This window comes from Myxocyprinus asiaticus, chromosome 43 (genome assembly GCF_019703515.2).
Source record: "Myxocyprinus asiaticus isolate MX2 ecotype Aquarium Trade chromosome 43, UBuf_Myxa_2, whole genome shotgun sequence".
Lineage (NCBI taxonomy): Eukaryota > Metazoa > Chordata > Actinopteri > Cypriniformes > Catostomidae > Myxocyprinus > Myxocyprinus asiaticus.
In genome coordinates, this window is record NC_059386.1 from 1035442 (window position 1) to 1058216 (window position 22775).

The 22775-nt window shown below is 42.5% G+C and overlaps 1 protein-coding gene across 1 annotated transcript in view; it reads right to left on the reverse strand.

Moving 5' to 3' along the window:
* Positions 1-22775, reverse strand: part of LOC127433192 (fibrillin-2-like) — a 198545-nt gene that overhangs the window by 128071 nt on the left and 47699 nt on the right. The window contains 1 exon segment of the mRNA XM_051684909.1: positions 2585-2710. Coding sequence (XP_051540869.1) covers positions 2585-2710 — 126 coding nt within the window.

Here is a 22775-nt window from a genome sequence, read left to right on the forward strand (position 1 = left end):
CCTCCAAGTGACGGAGGTCATGGCGTGGTCTCTCGGGCGGACGATGTCCACATTAGTGGTCCAGGAGCGCCACCTTTGGCTCAACCTGGTCGAGATGGGTGAGGCCGACAGGACACGGTTCCTTGCTGCCCCCATCTCCCAGGCTGGCCTATTTGGCAATACCGTCAAGGACTTTGCCCAGCAGTTCTCATGGAGCAGCAGATGGAGGCTATCTGGCATATCCTGCCCCAGCGCGGCTCAAGACCCTGTGCAAGGTCAGGGAGGACAAGGAGCAGGTCACCCTACCCGCGGTGGTAGACACGATCACTCAGGTTAGGGCCCCCTCTACAAGGTGCCTGTATGCCTTTTAGTGGCGTCTGTTCACTAAGTGGTGTTCTTCCTGACGGGAAGACACTCAGAGACGCGCAGTCGGATCAGTGCTTTCCTTCCTGCAGGAGAGGTTGGAAGGGCGGTTGTCCCCTTCCACCTTGAAGGTGTACGCTGCCGCCATAGCAGCACACCACGACGCAGTCGACGGTAAGTCCTTAATGAAGCACGACCTGATCATCAGGTTCCTCAGAGGCGCCAGGATGCTGAATCCCTCCAGACCATGCCTCGTTCCCTCATGGGACCTCTCTGTAGTTCTTCGGGGTCTACAGAGAGCCCCCTTTGAGCCTTTGCAGTCAGCCGAGCTTAAGGCACTCTCCTTGAAGACTGCCATCCTGACTGCGCTCACTTCCTTCAAGAGGGTAGGAGACCTGCAAGCGTTCTCTGTCAGCGAAACGTGCCTGGAGTTCAGTCCGGGCTACTCTCACGTGATCCTGAGACCCCGACCGGGCTATGTGCCCAAGGTTCCCATGACCCCTTTTAGGTACCAGGTGGTGAACCTGCAAGCGCTGCCCCAGGAGGAGGCAGACCCAGCCCTGTTGTTGCTGTGTCCGGTGCGTGCTTTACACATCTATTTGGATTGCATGCAGAGCTTTAGGATCTCTGAGCAGCTCTTTGTCTGCTTTGGTGCACAGCGGAAAGGAAGCGCTGTCTCCAAGCAGAGGATCGCCCACTGGCTCATTGACGCCATAACTATGGCATATCACACCCAGGACATGCCGCCCCTGGTAAGGCTACAAGCCCATTCTACCAGGGTTGTAGTGGCCTCCTTGGCCCTGGCCAGGGGTGCCTCTCTAACAGACATTTGCAGAGCAGCAGGCTGGGCAACACCCAACACCTTTGTAAGGTTCTACAACCTCCGGGTGAAACCAGTTTCATCCCAGGTAGTGGCACGCAATACAAGCGGATAAGCCCGGGATAGCCGGCCGGGTGTATTGCTTGCACATAGCGCCTTCCACCTCCTTTTGAGCTGAAGACGTGCGCCATTAATTCCCAGTAGTGTTCACAAACTTTGTTCCCTGGTTGACTTCCTCCGAGCCCTGTGGCAGTCAAGTTTTCGGAGAGACTCGCTGTCGGCCCAGTACACGTGCTAACTGAGAGTCCTGTTCTGGGGTAGGTGCTCCGCATGTGGTGGTTCCCTGTAAGGCTAACCCTATGCAATGTATATCTTCCACTAATTCGTTTCCCTGTTGGCAAACTACATCTTCCTTGGCCAGAGCCCCTCTGCCCCAGTCTCCATGTTTGTAGTAACTCCTCCCCCATTGGGTAGGATCTACCTTGAAGACTCTCCATATGGTCAGAAAGACCATGTGACGTATTTTTCCACTTAAATATCCCCCCCTCTTTGGGTGAGGTGTGGTCTCCGCGGTGTCCTCCCCTTGGGAGGAACACCCCCCAACTAGACCTGGCGGCCCAGTTGGATAATCCCCCTTCTTTTTTAGGGAGTGGGAAAAAAAAGAAGGGGAAAAGAGGCCACTACTGGGTTAGCCTGTCTCTATCTTTTGGGTAGTCGACTTGTCCCCAAAGGGCCGTTTGACACTTATAACTGTGTTGGGGAGGTTACCTGTCGACCTGTTGTGCTGGCTACGAGGCACACAGTGATCTGCCCGCCCCACACCGCCAGTTCACGTAACACAGTTCAGCCAGTTGTGGGGTTTCGTTTAGGGACCCCTAGTGTCACTACATCGACACAACGTCGAGTGAGTGACAGATAGGGAACGTCATGGTTACTTGTGTAACCTCCATTCCCTGATGGAGGGAACGAGACGTTGTGTCCCTCCTGCCACAATGCTGAACTACCCGCTGAAATGGCCGGACCTTGTCTCGGCTCCTCAGCATAAAACCTGAATGAGTGGTTGCATACCAGCTCCTTTTACACCCGTATGTCCAGGGGAGTGGCATGCCAATACCACTCGCCAATTTTCATTGGCCTTTTATCAAAGACCAGAGGTGTCTCGGGCTCCCAAGAGTGACCCCTAGTGTCACTACAGTGACACAACGTCTCATTCCCTCAATCAGGGAACAGAGGTTACACAAGTAACCATGACGTTAATTCAGATAATTAAGGGTTCACCCTTCAAGATAATCATGATTTTCTCTGCAATGGGGTCTGGATCAATGATAACTTCCCACCCTGATTATCTACATGTTTATTTGGCCCTGTTCATTTTAAGACTCAGTGTCTTAGAGGTTGAGTGTATGCTGGATCATGTCTTACCCACACAGTTTCTCCCATCAGGTGTGAGCTTGAATCCTGCATTACAGATGCATTGAAAACTGCCCTCTGTGTTCAGACAGTGGCCATTCTTACACAGCATGCCATTCTGAAGACACTCGTCAATATCTGCAAGCAATTAAATGACAAATCTTCATAAAAGCTCACTTGAATTTTTTTTCTTATTATTTACACTCACTGAGCACTTTATTAGGAACACCTGTACACCTACTTATTCATGCGATTATCAGTCAGTCATGTGGAATGCATAAAAGCATGCAAATATGGGTCAGGAGCTTCAGTTAATGTTCACATCAACCATCAGAATGGGGACAAATGTGATCTCAGTGATTTCGACTGTAGCATGATTTTTGGGGCCAGAGGGGCTGGTTTGAGTATTTCTGTAACTGCTTGTCTCCTGGGATTTTCACGCACAACAGTCTCTAGAGTTTACTCAGAATGGTGCCAAAAACAAAAACAGTTCTGCAGATGGAAACACCTTGTTGATGAGAGAGGTCAATGGAGAATGGCCAGACTAGTTTGAGCTGACAGAAAGGCTACAGTAACTCAGATAACCACTCTGTACAATTGTAGTGAGCAGAATAGCATCTCAGAATGCGCAACACGTCGAACCTTGAGGCAGATGGGCTACAACAGCAGAATTCCATGTCGGGCACTTTAGTGTTCCTAATAACACCATAGTATTCCTAATAAAGTGCTAAATGAGTGAATATTAACCATATGCTAACCAAGCTTCTAAATATTTATGCAGTTTCTTCCATTGTAATTTTTGGTAGTACGGTGAGCCACCTATGCACAACCCAGCATCGCCCTTGGAAACCACAGTCACACACACACACACACACATACACACACACCACCAGTACTTGGCAAAGGTGAGCTTGGACTCCACTTAGATGCTTACCGACTGTTCTCTCTGTGTTTCCAGGAAGCGACTGACTAGTACTGGTGGTGTGTGTGTGTGTGTGTGTGTGTGTGTGTGTGTGTGTGTGTATGACTGTGGTATGCTGGGTTGTGCAAAGGTGGCTCGCCATAATACCAAAAATTACAATGGAAGAAACTGCATAAATATTTAGAAACTTGGCTAGCATATGGATAATATACACTCACTTACCACTTTATTAACACTTAACACTATGGGCCTAATAAAGTGCCCGAGCTCTGCACATCCTTCCTAGCACATCCACACATTAATTCACAACATTCACCTTTCCTGACACCTCTCATCTCCTCTTGACTCCTTCACCTCTAAAATATTTTCAATAAAGAGCCCATCTGGGTTAATTTAAAAAGCATCACTTCATCTGTTCCTCAGTTACCCATTACAACTGGTGGAGAATGCAGGTATCTTTAGTGAGGCCAGACCAACCTTCTTCTCACTTCTGCAGACCCACCCATCTCTCAATATGGAGTATCTTTTTCATCAGTTTGCAGACCTCACCCTTCGCCAGCCCATTTGATTTAGTTTGTTCCCATCCCTTATGGTCAGCAACCAAGTGGGCCCACATTATTGCACCCTTTGTTATTGGGAAGCCCAATCAGGTCCAGGTCAACAAGCGAGTTGTGATGTGTCACAAAGCAAACCAATGAGGATGCGGAATCCTGAAACCCCAAGCAAGCTCATTGAGGAGGTGGAGTTGGCAGAGGCAACACGTGCACAAGGCATTGAGGAGAAAGATGCAACATATCCTCGGAGGAGTCTCCCAGAGAGGTGATTGATGGAGGACCAAATTTGAAAGTCAGCCGGTCATCACAAAGAGATGAACCCATGCCAATATACCTGAATCCTCTAGAAACGCTTGTGGTTTGTGGGCTGCATAGTTCACCATTCTCTTCCATCTGATTAACTGGAGAAGAAGGTGAGTCTAGACAGCTGACATACTAAAGCTGTCCTGGATTCAAGGAGTTCAGTCAGCCTCGTTCAAACCCTGGGGTGCTGGTAACAGAGAAACCAGGAAAACACTGATTTCAATAACCTGTGTATACAGCGATACTTGCTATGTGCCAGCCAGGGCAGTCACCATCATGGCCAGATTCCTGGATATTGGATGCTAGCTTGGTTTAAGGATATGCCAGATCCCCTGTTAATAGGAAAGGATTGGCCAGGGTTCATCTGATTACTTTTGATTACCATGCAGCCTGCGACCTGGAGAAGAGGCAGAGCCCCTGTCCTGTGTATAACTCTACTGTACACCAATATCAAGAAAGATGGTGAGTATAGACAGAAACCATTAAATGTGTATTCTCATTCATTTCAACAGGTTACAGTTTGGGGTTCCTGTGCCAGAGAACAGCATGAGGAACAGCTGGACTCAGGTTTAAGTGGTCAAGGGAGAAAACAGACAAGTTGGCCCTCAGCCTGCTTCCTACTTTTCTGTCAATAATGGCCTGTTGTACTGCATGGTAACCATGCAGGGTGTTGAAAGAAGGCTGCTGGTGGTACCACAGACAAAGACGAAGATGGTGATGATGGTGGCACACTCCCATCCCCTCATTAGGCATCTGGGTGCTCAAAACACTATCCATTACATCTATGATCAATTCCATTGCCCCGGGCTTGTTGGAGAGGTGAAGTAGTTCTACCAATACAATGAAGTGTGTAAGTGGGAAAATTTCTGCCCCCCAAGCCCCCTTGTTCCACTGCCCATCAAAGAGTTGCCTTTCAAATGCATAGGAATGGGCATGGTTGGTCAGCTGCCAGAGTCTGCCCAGGGTCACAAGTATATTCTGTCGTTAGTCAATTATGCTGCATGCTACCCAGTAGCTGTTCTGTTTCACAGTCACATTAAAATTTAGTCATTTAGTAGACACTTTCAATCAAAGCAACTTATATATGAGAAACATAAGCAATTTGTCACACAAAATTCAACAATATCTGCAGTATCGCATTGCCAAGTTCCAATGGTAGCAGGAGTAGTATAGAAGCCAGAGCAGAAGAGGAGGTATTTTTTATTTAATTTTTATTCATTTATTTAATATATATTTAATATTTTTTATATTAAATGGTAAGTGCCATTATGCTTGTGGACTGGTTAAGTGCTTGTGGAAAAGATGTGTTTTCAGCTGTTTCTTGAATGCTGAAATGGTTTTGGCAGATCAGGTGGAGGTTGGAAGCTCATTCCACCACAGAGGAACAGAGAAAGTGAATGACCGTGAAAGAGTTTTTGTGTCTTGTTATGATGGAACCATCACGATCCAGGATCCATCGATTTCAAAGAGGGGACATAGACCTGGAGGAATGAGTTGAAGGAATGAGTTGAAGTCAGTGATGTTTAATTGGCTGTCTTGAAGGCAAAAAACAAAGCCTTTAATTTGATTCTGGCAGCTTCAGGTAGCCAGTGGATTAAAATCAAGAGGCAGATGACGTGAACCTTCTGTGGTTGATTAATGACCAGACATGCCACTGCTCTCTGGACCAGCTGTAGTGGCTTGATTGTGCTAGTTGAAAGGCTGACCAACAGAGTGTTGCAGTAATACAGTCTTGAAATAACAAGATCTTGGACCAGGAGCTATACAGCATGTTGTAATGCAAGACTGGGTGATTGATGAGATGCAGGCAGTGAATATTAGCTGGTCATCAAAGACCACTTCCAGGTTCCTGGCTGTCCTGGTTGCCGTCAGCCTCTGGGCTTTTGAACATCACCAAAAATGCCTGGGAGCAACAATTTTCACCCCACCAATTGGTGATAGAAGATGTGTGGGACATAAGGGTGAGGATTGACAGAGTGATGTCCCTTGTACATGAACATCTGTTCCAACCTGGTGATAGAGAGCTAGTGTTAGCTTCTTCTACCACCTCCAAGTTTCTTCCTTTTAGGCAGGGAGAGGACAGGACTTGTGACCTATCGAGTCCATCAGCCAAGTCAGAGATGTACAGAGCAAACCACCTCATATGCTGGGTGGAGCCCATGGCCCAACATGGCGACCAGTCTTGCCATGGAAGATCAGCTCACCCTGATGCAGAAACACAAGTTGGAAGCCCCGGTCAATCAGGGATTATGAGTTTTCCCGAGACTCCAGGTCAAACAAAAATAATCTCTCACAACACTCTAACCCCATCTGGAGTCACATATCTGCAGGCTCTACAAGCCTAGGTACCAGAGGCTCGTCAAGAGGCTATCAAGGTAGAGGTTAAACAGATGCTGAAAATGGGTATGACAGAAGAATCACAAAGCCCATGGTCCAGTCCTATTATAATATTCCAGAAGAGCTTTGTCAACTTCCACTCCTGCAATGACTTTCAGAGGCTGAATGAATTGTCCACCTTCGATGGATATCCCATGCACATTGAACATCTTGGGAAGGCCTGGTGCATTCGGAAAGCTGGGAGGACTATCCCATCTGCCTCAGGAAGGTGCTGTCAGATCTCTGTAGGACTGAAATACCGCTAAAACTAAGGAAGTGTAACTAAGTCTCTCTCATCAAGCCTTGGAGATATAAACGGCAACAGCACTTGGCAAAGGGGAGCTTGGACTCAGCTGAAATGCTTACAGACTGTTCTCTCTGTTTCCAGGAAGCGATTGGTGCAACTACTGGCAGGATCTCGGCCCCAATCTCTGCACACCTTTTCTGGAACATCAAGCTACAGCAAATCCTGGGTTATTCGCAGCTCTTACCTTCCCCAGTGCCTAAACTCCTCTTCATTTCTTCACATCTGAATTCTCTAAAAAAGAGCTTCTCAGGGGTGACTTAGAAAGCATTGTCTTGTCTGTTACTCATTCACCCCATTACAGTAAGCAATGGGCATTTTCGTGGGATACCAGGGATACCAGCCATTACATCTGCACAAAGGTAAAATCTACTATATCTGATAGAATGCTAGTTATGTATTTAACTGTGCCTCTCTGAATTCCAGATAACCCCCAGAGGTGGTGCTGAGCATGAGTGGATAATCTCAGCCCCAGCAATATGGAGAGGACTGGACGTCTTTGTCTTTGTAAACCACAAGTGACAGTGAGATCCATCTCCCCAAACCACGGAAAGAACTTCTGCACAACATTCCAGTGTAGCTTCCATTCACCAAGGTGAAGCATGTTCCTGGAGAGTGCATGTGCCACCTGAATTTGTGAAACCGAAATGTGAACCACTCTAAGAGGCCACGTCAGAATCCTGTTGAGAGTTGAAAGGACATGTTGGACTTTGTGCCACCTTCAGGGTTCAGGTGAAAGACTGTTAAGGTGTTGTAAAACCAAATAAGCACATGGAAACTGCAGGGCTTGGTAAACTGCACATAGATCCAATGGGAAATATGATCTAAAGACTGTGCCAGTGACCAATGGCTGAAAATGCCTCTTTGATTCCACATTTTCACAGACTCGACGAGAGAAGTGTTGGTCGTGGTTACTCAATGACACAGGGGAATAATGCCTAGAGGCACCCCTGCCATCAAAAACTCTTGCAATGCACATGTGCAACAGTGAGAAACAAATAATCCAATGGTGGCATGGGTGAAACAACAGAGTTTGCTAGACAATCTAGAGCATTAAATGTAATGGATCGCATTTTCTTATTCATAGGAAGGCTCAGATTTGTAACATGCTGCTGATGCAGTTTGGTGTCGCAGACAGCAGGCTGCTTTGTAGAGGAAAGTGGCCAGTTCGTCCACATAAGGCAAGATTTACATACCCTTGGACCTTACAGGTGCCTACTTGTCCTGCATTTCCAGTACCTCAGAGCAGTGTTTCCCAACCTTTTGTCTTAAGTATCCCCACAGCACCATCAGTAAGGCTCAAGTACCTCTTTATCGACACAAAACTAAAGATGTGTTTCAAAGACTAAATATAATTTAACATTATCATTAAAATGGATTATTATTGATCAATAAATATCGGTTTGATCTATTGACATACCTTCATCAATATCCATTATTGATAAAGATTTCCTGATTTGATTTGATTCTGATTCAATTCTGATTAATTTGTGTATATTTCAGTTATAATCTACATTTTGCTTGAAACAAAGTTTCTCTCAGATAATGCTGTTAATTATAAAGGGGACCTTCTAACTTGGTACATTAAAAATATACAGTAAACGTATCAAATTGTATCTTTAGTTTGATATAACTTTGGTCACATTTTAGCTTATTTTTTATTTACAAATTCCATTAATTCCACACTTTGTTTTGTGGTTAACATTTTTATTAATTTTCAATACAAAGAAAAACAAAACATGTATACAGTGATTCAAAATTAACACCCACTACTTCCCCTCCCCGATCAAGAACCCCACCCCAAACGAACATCCCAGTGGTCTTACATAAGTACACACATTTACAGAGAATAAAATAATATATATATATATATATATATATATATATATATATATATATATATATATAGATAGATAGATATATATATATATATATATATATATATATATATATATATATACACACACATATACATACACATACACACACATACACCTATAATAAACATACAACTCTAAACTATACCTCTCTCTCCAAAGTCCCACTGCGAGAGCCCCCCAAAAACGTCAAATATCTACCCCATTTCCCAATAAAAGAATCCCATATCCCCAGCCTTCTACATGATACCTCTTCGAAGGCTGCCACCCTTCCCATCTCTTCGCACCACTCCCGAATTGAGGGTGCTCCCACCGACTTCCAACCTCTTAAAACAATCTGCCTGCCTATCATCGCACTAGTGAGGATCCAACTGTTTATGTATTTATCACTTACGTCGATGACCTCCCCATCACCCAAAACACAGAGTCTGGGGCAAAATGAAATCCGAATGCCCAACACGTCATACAGAACACTCTGTACCTTCAACCAAAATTCCTGAATCTCAGCACACCACCAAAAAACATGGGCCATGTCTCCTTCCTCTGACTGGCATCGCCAGCAGGTGGGTGTGCTTTAAGGCCAAGCCTATACAATTTAGAGGGTGTCCAATAGAACCGATGTAAAATCTTGAATTGTATAAGGCGCACCCTTGCATCTCTCGATGCAGTTTTTATGTTTTTTAAAATCCTAGCCCATTCTCTCTCCTCCAATTCCAGGTTTAAATCTTTCTCCCATAATCTCTTGAGAGTGGTTGAGACTCCGTCCCCCAGACTCTGAATTAATAAGGAGTAATACACTGATGCCTCATGGCCCTTTCCAAAAGCAGAAATCACCACTCCTAGAGTATCTGCTGCTTTAGGGGGGTGTATGCTATTCCCAAAAATAGTACAGAGCAAATGGTGTAACTGAAGATACCTAAAAAACTGAGATTTGGGGATCCCAAAATATTGAACCAGATTTTCAAAGGATCTCATCACACCGCTCTCGTAAAGATCACCGAGTGTATAAACCCCCCTCGCAATCCACTCTGACCAACAAAAAGGTGACTTATTAATGCATAGTTTGGGCTTTAGCCATAGGCTCGAGGCAACATTTAGATAAATATCTGAATTAAACACTCTGGACACTTTTGTCCATACTGAGTGTAAATGTGAAATAACGGGGTGTGATTTAACTTCTCTATTTAGTTTGATGGAAAGGCTGTGCAATGGCAAAATAGGGGTTAGGAGTTCTTGTTCAATGCAGAACCCAGGAGGGGCTCTTTCAGGTGGAAGCGACCAATGAGCCAAATGTCTGAGACCGCATGCATAATATTAAAACAAAATCTTGGGTAGGCCTAGCCCACCTTTGTCAATCGGCCTATGTAATTTACTGAAATGTAGTCTGGGGCGCTTAATGAAAGACTTCGCTATGCTATCAAATTGCTTGAAATAAGAGAGGGGGACGTCTACCGGGAGAGACTGTAGCAAGTAGTTAAATTTTGGAATACAGTTCATTTTAATAACATTAACCTTCCCAATCATCGATAAATGTAATGAAGCCCACCTGTCTACATCGCTCGAAAACCGTTTTATTAAAGGGTCAAAATTAACTCTGACTAAATCAGACAAATTTGTTGGGAATAAAATGCCCAAATACTTAATGCCCTGTTTGGGCCACTGGAAAGCGCCTGGCTGGAAGGCCATTACTGGACAGTATGCTGTCAAAGCCAAAGCTTCAGCAGTTGACTTTGTATCCTGAGAACTTGGAAAAGGAATTAATAATTCTGTGAAGGCAAGATCTAGTGGGGTCGGAGACGAATAATAAAATATCATCTGCATAAAGCAGAAGCTTATGTGCCACACCTCCTGCCACCACCCCTGGAAAATCATCATCTTTTCTTATAGCGGCTGCTAATGGTTCCAGGGCAAGACAGAACAATAATGGGGAAAGAGGGCAACCCTGACGGGTGCCCCTATCCAGAGTAAAATAATCTGAAATTAATCCATTTGTTTGTACCGCTGCTACAGGGTGTCTATAAAGTAACTTGATCCAACCAATAAATGTACTCCCAAACCCATACATTTCCAAAATCTTAAAAAGATAATCCCATTCTACCATATCAAACGCCTTTTCGGCGTCAAGTGAGATGGCAGCGACCGGAGACTGATGATTCGCTACTGACCACATGATATTGATGAGACGCCTGATGTTATCAGAAGAGCTACGACCCTGAATAAACCCCACCTGATCTATATGTATAAGAGATGTCATAACTTTACTTAATCGGTTAGCCAAAATTTTAGTTAGAATTTTTACATCTAGCTGGATCAGGGAAATTGGATGGTAACTTTTACACTTGCTTGGATCTTTGTCCTTTTTAAGAATCAGACTGATCTGGGCTTGTGTCGTGGTTGGTGGAAGCTTTCCATTCTTTAATGATTCAGTATAAACTTCTAACAAAAGTGGAGCCAGTTCTGTAGCATAAGATCTAAAAAATTCAGCAGCAAAACCATCTGGCCAGTAGGGAAGTAGTAAGGATGGGAGGTCCTCGGAGCGCTTATTCGGTAGCTCCGTGGACGCTGGTTCGTGGACGCTGCGCGACGCACCCTAGATGATTTTTGCCGACGCGCAGCGCTGCTCTGCATCAACCGGCGGGTCCCCCGAAGACGACCAGAGGCGTCCCCGAGCGTCTGCGCCCCACGGTGGCCGCGCTACGAGCGTTCAAAAACGGAAAGCATTTACATGCAGTCCTGCAGCCGACCGCTGGGTGGCGCCACCATGTCCCAACTCAGGCTTATTGCAGTGGGATCCCTCCCCATTCAAATAAACCACAGCTGGGCTCTTTTTTGGGGGAAGGTGGGGGCTGACCACGAAAACCCTATAGGGCCAAATGCCCACTTTATTGCATCACTTCCCCCTCGGGGTGCCAAGGACCGCCCCAACGACCCACGTAGCCACTAAACGGCCCCTTACAAGCTATTTTGGGAAAAGCCCACGGAAGCGAGCCTTTGATTGGCCGACAGCTGGGGCATGTCCGGGAGGGGGCGGGGATGACCACAAACACACTATTTGTCCACATTCCCACTATATTACAGGAGTTTGTCCCTGGGGGTGCACAGACCGCGGGGTTGTGTCCCGGAGGGGGCGGGGCTGACCATGAACACACTATTTGTCCACCTTCCTGCTATATTACAAGACTTTGTCCCTGGGGGACCACAGGCCCCTGGAGTGTGTCCAGTAGGGGACGGGGCTGACCACAACTACTTGTCCATTTACCCACTAAATTGAACCACTTTCTCACTGTTGTCTGAGGACCCTCTGTGTGTGTCTGGGAGGCAGTGGGTCTGTCCATGGACAAATGATTTGTCCCCTTTGACCAGGTTAAAATATGTATGACTTGCAAGTGGGTGTAGTAGCAATTTAATTCACTTGTGACGCGACAGTGGTAGATCTAATCAATGACAATTACGAAACAGCCTAAAGAGAGGAGGTGACACTCTGACACGCTGTCACCACCAACATACTAAATGTCCATTTACAATTTATTGTATTGGTCTATTACCCCTGTGTCCACCAACATGCTAAATGTCCATTTTCAATTTATTATAATGGTCTATTATCCCTGTGTCCACCAACATACTAAAGGTCCATTTTCAATTTATTGTATTGGTCTATTGTGTCCACCAACATATTAAATGTCCATTTCAAATTTATTGTATTGGTCTATTGTGTCCACCAACATACTAAATGTCCATTTTCAATTTATTATAATGGTCTATTACCACCAACATACTAAATGTCCATTTCCAATTTATTATATTGGTCTATTACCCCTGTGTCCACCAACATACTAAAGGTCCATTTCCAATTTATTGTATTGGTCTGTTGTATCCACCAATATACTAAATGTCCATTTTCAATTTATTATAATAGTCTATTACCCTACGTCCAACAACATACTAAATGTCCATTTCCAATTTATTGTATTGGTCTATTACCCTACATCCAACAACATACTAAATGTCCATTTCCAATTTATTGTATAGGTCTATTACCCTTGTGTCCACTAACATGCTAAATGTCCATTTCCAATTTATTGTATTGGTCTATTGTGTCCACCAACATATTTAATGTCCATTTCCAATTTATTGTATTAATGAATTTAATCTAAGTCCACCAACATACTAAATGTCCATTTCCAATGTATTGTATTGATGTATTTAATCTAAGTCCACCAACATACTAAATGTCCATTTCCAATGTATTGTATTGATGTATTTAATCTAAGTCAACCAACATACTAAATGTCCATTTCCAATTTATTGTATTAATGTATTTAATCTAAGTCCATCAACATATTAAAGGTCCATTTCCAATTTATTATACTGGTCTATTACCCCTGTGTCCACCAACACATTAAATGTCCATTTCCAATTTATTGTATTGGTCTATTGTGTCCACCAACATATTAAATGTCCATTTCAAATTTATTGTATTGGTCTATTGTGTCCACCAACATACTAAATGTCCATTTTCAATTTATTATAATGGTCAATTATATTTATTATTAATTTATTATAATGGAAATGGACATTTAGTATGTTGTTGGACGTAGGGTAATAACCCTAAGTCCAACAACATACTAAATGTCCATTTCCAATTTATTGTATTGGTCTATTACCCTTGTGTCCACTAACATACTAAATGTCCATTTCCAATTTATTGTATTGGTCTATTGTGTCCACCAACATATTTAATGTCCATTTCCAATTTATTGTATTAATGAATTTAATCTAAGTCCACCAACATACTAAATGTCCATTTCCAATATATTGTATTGATGTATTTAATCTAAGTCAACCAACATACTAAATGTCCATTTCCAATTTATTGTATTGGTCTATTACTCCTGTGTTCACCAACATATTAAATGTCCATTTCCAATTTATTGTATTGGTCTATTACCCTTGTGTCCACTAACATACTAAATGTCCATTTCAAATTCATTGTATTGATGTATTCACTCTAAGTCCATCAACATACTAAAGGTCTATTTCTAATTTATTATATTGGTCTATTACCCCTGTGTCCACCAACATACTAAAAGTCCATTTCCAATTTATTGTATTGGTCTATTGTGTCCACCAACATACCAAATGTCCATTTTAAATTTATTATAATAGTCTATTACCCTACGTCCAACAACATACTAAATGTCCATTTCCAATTTATTGTATTGGTCTATTACCCTACATCCAACAACATACTAAAGGTCCATTTCCAATTTATTGTATTGGTCTATTGTGTCCACCAACATATTTAATGTCCATTTCCAATTTATTGTATTAATGAATTTAATCTAAGTCCACCAACATACTAAATGTCCATTTCCAATGTATTGTATTGATGTATTTAATCTAAGTCAACCAACATACTAAATGTCCATTTCCAATTTATTGTATTAATGAATTTAATCTAAGTCCACCAACATACTAAATGTCCATTTCCAATATATTGTATTGATGTATTTAATCTAAGACCACCAACATACTAAATGTCCATTTCCAATGTATTGTATTGATGTAATCTAAGTCAACCAACATATTAAAGGTCCATTTCCAATTTATTATACTGGTCTATTACCCCTGCGTCCACCAACACATTAAATGTCCATTTCCAATTTATTGTATTAATGTATTTAATTTAAGTCCACCAACATATTAAAGGTCCATTTCCAATTTATTATACTGGTCTATTACCCCTGTGTCCACCAACACATTAAATGTCCATTTCCAATTTATTGTATTGATGTATTTAATCTAAGTCCATCAACATATTAAAGGTCCATTTCCAATTTATTATACTGGTCTATTACCCCTGTGTCCACCAACACATTAAATGTCCATTTCCAATTTATTGTATTGATGTATTTAATCTAAGTCCACCAACATACTAAATGTCCATTTCCAATGTATTGTATTGAAGTATTTAATCTAAGTCAACCAACATACTAAATGTCCATTTCCAATTTATTGTATTAATGTATTTAATCTAAGTAATTTAAGTCCATCAACATACACTATATTGCCAAAAGTATTCGCTCACCCATCCAAATAATTGAATTCAGGTGTTCCAATCACTTCCATGGCCACAGGTGTATAAAATGAAGCAACTAGGCATGCAGACTGCTTCTACAAACATTTGTGAAAGAATGGGCCGCTCTCAGGAGCTCAGTGAATTCCAGCGTGGTACTGTGATAGGATGCCACCTGTGCAACAAGTCCAGTCATGAAATTTCCTCGCTACTAAATATTCCACAGTCAACTGTCAGTGGTATTATAACAAAGTGGAAGCGATTGAGAATGACAGCAACTCAGCCACGAAGTGGTAGGCCACATAAAATGACAGAGCGGGGTCAGCGGATGATGAGGCTCATAGTGCGCAGAGGTCGCCAACTTTCTGCAGAGTCAATTGCTACAGACCTCCAAAGTTCATGTGGCCTTTAGATTAGCTCAAGAACAGTATGTAGAGAGCTTCATGGAATGGGTTTCCATGGCCGAGCAGCTGCATCCAAGCCATACATCACCAAGTGCAATGCAAAGCATCAGATGCAGTGGTGTAAAGCACGCCGCCACTGGACTCTAGAGCAGTGGAGATGCGTTCTCTGGAGTGACGAATCACGCTTCTCCATCTGGCAATCTGATGGACGAGTCTGGGTTTGGCAGTTGCCAGGAGAACGGTACTTGTCGACTGCATAGTGCCACCTGTGAAGTTTGGTGGAGGGGGGATTATGGTGTGGGGTTGTTTTTCAGGAGCTGGGCTTGGCCCCTTAGTTCCAGTGAAAGGAACACTGAATGCTTCAGCATACCAAGAGATTTTGGACAATTCCATGCTCCCAACTTTGTGGGAACAGTTTGGGGATGGCCCCTTCCTGTTCCAACATGACTGCGCACCAGTGCACAAAACAAGGTCCATAAAGACATGGATGAGCGAGTTTGCTGTGGAAGAACTTGACTGGCCTACACAGAGTCCTGACCTCAACCCGATAGAGTACCTTTGGGATGAATTAGAGCGAAGACTGTGAGCCAGGCCTTCTCGTCCAACATCAGTGTCTGACCTCACAAATGCGCTTCTGGAAGAATGGTCAAAAATTCCCATAAACACACTCCTAAACCTTGTGGAAAGCCTTCCCAGAAGAGTTGAAGCTGTTATAGCTGCAAAGGGTGGGCCGACGTCATATTAAACCCTATGGATTAAGAATGGGATGTCACTTAAGTTCATATGCGTCTAAAGGCAGATGAGCGAATACTTTTGGTAATATAGTGTATTAAAGGTCCATTTCCAATTTATTATACTGGTCTATTACCCCTGTGTCCACCAACACATTAAATGTCCATTTCCAATTTATTGTATTGATGTATTTAATCTAAGTCCATCAACATGTTAAAGGTCCATTTCCAATTTATTATACTGGTCTATTACCCCTGTGTCCACCAACACATTAAATGTAATTTCCAATTTATTGTATTGATGTATTTAATCTAAGTCCACCAACATACCAACATACATACATGGTCCATTTCCAATATATTTTATTAGTGTATTCAGTCTAAGTCAACCAACATACTAAATGTCCATTTCCAATTTATTGTATTAATGTATTTAATTTAAGTCCACCAACATACTAAAGGTCCATTTCCAATTTATTGTATTAAATGACTGTCCACGAAGCATGTATTTGCCACCATTCAAATAAATGGTACGTGGGCACTTCCTAGAAGACGGCACAAAAGTGCCCACATGCAATTTATTTGAATGGTGAGAAATACATGGTTCGTGGGCGGTCATTTATATGGCTTTTCTTGCTATTTTTATGCAAAATTATCAATAAATCATCAAGTATTTCACTCAAAATAATCAATGGATCCCATTTATGCAAATTACATCTCAAAATATTGTATAATTCGCTAAAAAATGACTGTCCATGAACCATGTATTTGCCATCATTCAAATAAATTGTACGTGGGCACTTCCCACAAGACGGCACAAAAGTGCCCACGTGCAATTTATTTGAATGGTGAGAAATACATGGTTCGTGGACAGTCATTTATATGGCTTTTCTTGCTATTTTTTATGCAAAATTATCAATAAATCATCAAGTATTTCACTCAAAATAATCAATGGATCCCATTTATGCAACTTACATCTCAAAATATTGTATATTTTGCTTAAAAATGACTGTCCACGAACTATGTATTTGCCACCATTCAAATAAATTGTACGTGGGCACTTCCTAGAAGATGGCACAAAAGTGCCCACGTGCAATTTATTTGAATGGTGAGAAATACATGGTTCGTGGGCGGTCATTTATATGGCTTTTCTTGCTATTTTTATGCAAAATTATCAATAAATCATCAAGTATTTCACTCAAAATAATCAATGGATCCCATTTATGCAACTTACATCTCAAAATATTGTATATTTTGCTTAAAAATGACTGTCCACGAACTATGTATTTGCCACCATTCAAATAAATGTTACGTGGGCACTTCCTACAAGAATGCACAAAAGTGCCCACGTGCAATTTATTTGAATGGTGGAAAATACATGGTTCATGGACGGTCATTTGTATGGCTTTTCTTGCTATTTGCATGTAATATTATCCATCAAACACCCTGTATAGCACTCCACATACTCAATGAAACCCATTTGAGCAAGTTACAACTCATAATACTGTGTAATTTGCATTAAAATGATTATCCATGAACCCTGTATTTGAATTCCATTAAATAAGCTGCAGATGGGACCTTCCTTTTGGACTTGGACATTTTTTGAGGAAAAATTGCTACACTCTTTATTTATATGACTTTAGTAGCATGTATATGAAATATTATCAATAAAACACCCTGTATAGCACTCAACATACTCATTGGAACCCACTTATGCAACATACAACTCTTTAAAATGTATAATTAGCTAAAAAATGACTGTCCACGAACCATGTATTTGCCACCATTCAAATAAATTGTACGTGGGCACTTCCCACAAGATGGCACAAAAGTGCCCACATGCAATTTATTTGAATGGTGAGAAATACATGGTTCGTGGACAGTCATTTATATGGCTTTTCTTGCTATTTGCATGCAAAATCATCAATACATCATCAAGAATATCACTCAGAATCATCAATGGAACCCATTTATGCAACTTACATCTCAAAATATTGTATATTTTGCTTAAAAATGACTGTCCACGAACCATGTATTTACCACCATTCAAATAAATTGTACGTGGGCACTTCCTAGAAGACGGCACAAAAGTGCCCACATGCAATTTCTTTAAATGGTGAGAAATACATGGTTCGTGGACGGTCATTTATATGGCTTTTCTTGCTATTTTTATGCAAAATTATCAATAAATCATCAAGTATTTCACTCAAAATAATCAATGGATCCCATTTATGCAACTTACATCTCAAAATATTGTATAATTCGCTAAAAAATGACTGTCCACGAACCATGTATTTGCCACCATTCAAATAAATTGTACGTGGGCACGTCCTACAAGACGGCACAAAAGTGCCCACGTGCAATTTATTTGAATGGTGGAAAATACATGGTTCGTGGACGGTCATTTGTATGGCTTTTCTTGCTATATGCATGTAATATTATCCATCAAACACCCTGTATAGCACTCCACATACTCAATGAAACCCATTTGAGCAAGTTACAACTCATAATACTGTGTAATTTGCATTAAAATGATTATCCATGAACCCTGTATTTGAATTCCATTAAATAAGCTGCAGATGGGACCTTCCTTTTGGACTTAGACATTTTTTGAGGAAAAATTGCCACACTTTTTATTTATATGACTTTAGTAGCATGTATATGAAATATTATCAATAAAACACCCTGTATAGCACTCAACATACTCATTGGAACCCACTTATGCAACTTACAACTCTTTAAAATGTATAATTAGCTAAAGAATGGCTGTCCACGAACCATGTATTTGCCACCATTCAAATAAATTGTACGTGTGCACCTCCTTACAAGAATAAGCAAAAAGACAGAAGTGCCCATGTACAATTTATTTGCATTGCCTGAAATAGTCACTTGGTGGACATCTGTTTTTAATGTGTGGGATAGATTCATTCACTAAATATCATATTTAGGTGAGTGTTTGAACCCCCCTGAACAACATGCACCCTTCAAAACCTCAAAATTCAACCGTCCACGAACCAACTACATTTTTGAATGGGATAAATTGTACGTGGGATCTCCATAACTCCAGACTGGGATGACTTAAACACTTCAGACCTGCACTCCTATGCTCATCTCAGTCTCCTCTATCTATGGTATGAATTTCGAGGGGATCAGAGAAAGTCAAAAATTTCGACCGAAAAAACCAAAAGCCTTTTGCCTTTCGAATTTTGAGGTTTTGAAGGGTGTATGTTGTTCAGGGGGTTCAAACACTCACCTAAATATGATATTTAGTGAATGAATCTATCCCACACATTAAAAACAGATGTCCACCAAGTGACTATTTCAGGCAATGCAAATAAATTGTACGGGGCTTCGCTATGGCCCGCACCATATATGATGCCGGATTCTAAGTCCAGCGAGGGTGGGTTTCCAGGGGGCATCCCAGGGGACCGTGCTAGGAGCGCGTTTCTGAGCATTTGGAATCGACTGGTATAGGTGTGTGGGGAGATTTTTGGGGGGCCCATGGCAGGCTTGGGGTCAGGCCTTAGAGATATAGGGATAAAAACCACCACGCTCATGTGGGATTGCCATAACCTTTGCCGGGAAGGTGGCAGAGGCACAAAACCGAGTCCTACGCCCCCATTTTCGAGGGCGCTCTTTCCAATGGCGTCTCTCCGAGGTCGGCAAGTGCCTCAACCTGATTGGCCCTCGTAAGAAGTGCTATGTACATCTTAGAGACTCGGCACCAAGTCGATTGGTACTGGCCTCTATATGACTTTAGTAGCATGTATATGAAACATTATAAATAATACATCCTGTATAACACTCAACATACTCAATAGAACCCACTTAAGCAACTTACAACTCTTTAAAATGTATAATTAGCTAAAGAATGACTGTCCACGAACCATGTATTTGCCACCATTCAATTAAATTGTACATGGGCACTTCCTGTGTGACCTGGTGAAAATAACCTTCAATTTTACGATAAGAACTAGGGGCTTCGAGTACTTCATCTTTGTGCTCTCATAAACAACTTATTTAAATTTAGTGTCCCTCAGATATTGGGAAGTAATTTAAAAAATATCAAGAACAATATTAAGGAAAAATAACTGTCACTTTTCATTCACAAGTCATCCAATTAAGCACTTAACAAAGTCATTCAAACTTCAAACTTTGCACACTGTCTATGGAGCCCCTGAGAAGATATAGATTTCAAATTGGAGTCATTTGGAACTTTCTGGAGGGTGTCCACGAAACACCTATAGAAATGAATGGAATAAATTGCTCGTGGGATGCACCCTGGCAGCGTGCCCAGAGGTCCCAGAGACCCCAAATGTCACACGCTGACACGTCGCGTGCCCCTTATCGACATACTAAGGGGACTAAAGCCTAGGCTGAACAACAATATTTTTCATTATTTTCAATAGATCTCCCTGCTTGTCATAGGAATCAATGAGACAGCCTGCCCTGTAGGCCCATGTGCATCAGTACATTCATCAGAGGTTTTAATACTTAGCAAGCACCTGTGGCCTCCAAGTTCTAGATCCTGATTTGGGGGCCCCTGACGGTCGAGGATCTCAAATTTCAAGGTCCTGTGACTTTTTGAACCCCCTTTTCTAGATGGCCCACTTGACCATTAAACCAATGCAAGTCCATAGGTGTTTCGTGGACCGCCTTAAATTAGGTGCTAAGACCTGGGGGCTTCGAGTGCTTCATCATAGGGCCCTTAGAAACAACATATTTAAAAGCCATGTCCCTCAGAGTTTAGGAAGTTCTTTAAAAAAAATCAAGAATGTATTACAGAAAAATGTCACTTTTCATTCACAAGTCAGCCAATTAAGCACTTAACGGAGCCATTCAGACTTCAAGCTTTGCACACTGTCTAAGGGGCCCCTGAGAAGCTCTAGATTTCAAATTGGAGTCATTTGGAGCTTTCTGGGTGTTGTCCACGAAACACCTATAGAAATGAATGGAATAAATTGCAGGTGGAACTTTTCTAGAAAAGTCCTGCAGCCCCCAAATTTCACACGGTGGTAGCCCGATGACCCTCGAAAGACATATCGAGAGCACAAGGCTCTAGAAAAGAGTAATAGTATTTTTGACAGTTTATGCCAGATTCACACACACTGGCCTCTTGCACTCACAGCCTCACAGAGCCTTTTGAGTTAGATTAGAGACAACTAGGGTAGGGTTTGGATGTATGCTCAGGAAGGATCTAGACACCCCAAATTTTAGGGCCCGATTATGGGGCCCCTGACGGTCGGGGATCTCAAATTTCAAGGTCCTGAGGCCTTCGGAACCCCCTTTTCTAGACGGCCCACTTGACCATTAAAGCAATGCAATTCCATAGGTGTTTGGTGGACCGCCCTAAATTAGGTGCTAAGACTTGGGGGCTTCGAATGCTTCATCATAGGGCCCTTAGAAACAACATATTAAAAGGCTGTGTCCCTCAGAGTTTGGGAAGTACTTTAAAAAAATCGAGAAAAATATTAAAGGAAAATAACTGTCACTTTTCATTCACAAATCAGCCAATTAAGCACTTAACGAAGTCATTCAGACTTCAAACTTTGCACACTGTCTAAGGGGCCCCTGAGAAGATATAGATTTCAAATTGGAGTCATTTGGAGCTTTCTGTGGGGTGTCCATGAAACACCTATAGAAATGGATGGTATAAATTGCACATGGGATGTGCCCTGGCAATGTGCCCAGAGATCCCAGAGACCCCAAATTTCACATAGTGACCCCTCGTGAGACTCTTGAAGACATACTAAGAGTGCTAAGGATTTCGGTGAAGTATTGGTCGAACGTCAGAAAACGGCTTTAAAGGACTCTGGGCGGGCACAGCAGGCCCCCACCGTGTGCCCCATGATGAAATGTATTAAAAAATGTAACAAAAAATAATTGGTGTCAGGAACGCATAAAAACACACTTAGAGGGGGCGTGTGGGACGCCTGGGCGCTGCCCGGCACGAATTAGGGCGATGTATGGCATCAGGGGCCACACTGGGGGCAAAGGCATGCCAAAGTGGTATTTAGTGGGTAAGGGGACAGATAGTGGTTCTATGGACAACAGGAAGCCCATATAGAAGAATAGTGGATAAGGGGTCACAGGAAGTGAGTTCGTGGACAACAGGAAGCCCCTTTACAAGAATAGTGGGTAAGGGGGTCACAGGAAGTGAGTTCGTGGACAACAGGAAGCCCCTTTACAAGAATAGTGGGAAAGGGGTCAAAGGAAGTGAGTTCGTGGACAACAGGAAGCCCCTTTACAAGAATAGTGGGTAAGGTGGTTAAAAAGAGGCTCGGTGGACGCTGTTTACATTACTAAATGCCCCGTGGGCAGTAGGGGGTCAGTGGACCGACCCCAAAGTGACCATGACAACGCAAGAGTGCCCCAAGAGGTGTCCATACGGCGAGATAAGGGGGAAACCAAACATTACCCCAAAATAATGGGGAAGTGCCACCTGGCCTACAAGCTAGTGGGCAAGTGGGCGTCCATGTAAGGGGTACGATCCATCGCACCAACTATGTGTCCAATGGCAATTTAAATGAATAGGGCTTGATCCCACGAACCGCCTACATTCCCTTACAGTAGGTAGGGATTTGATTACCTCGTCAAGTTCCTCCAGGGTTATCTCAGAATCAAGAGAGTGTTTTTGCTCAATCGTCAGTTTAGGA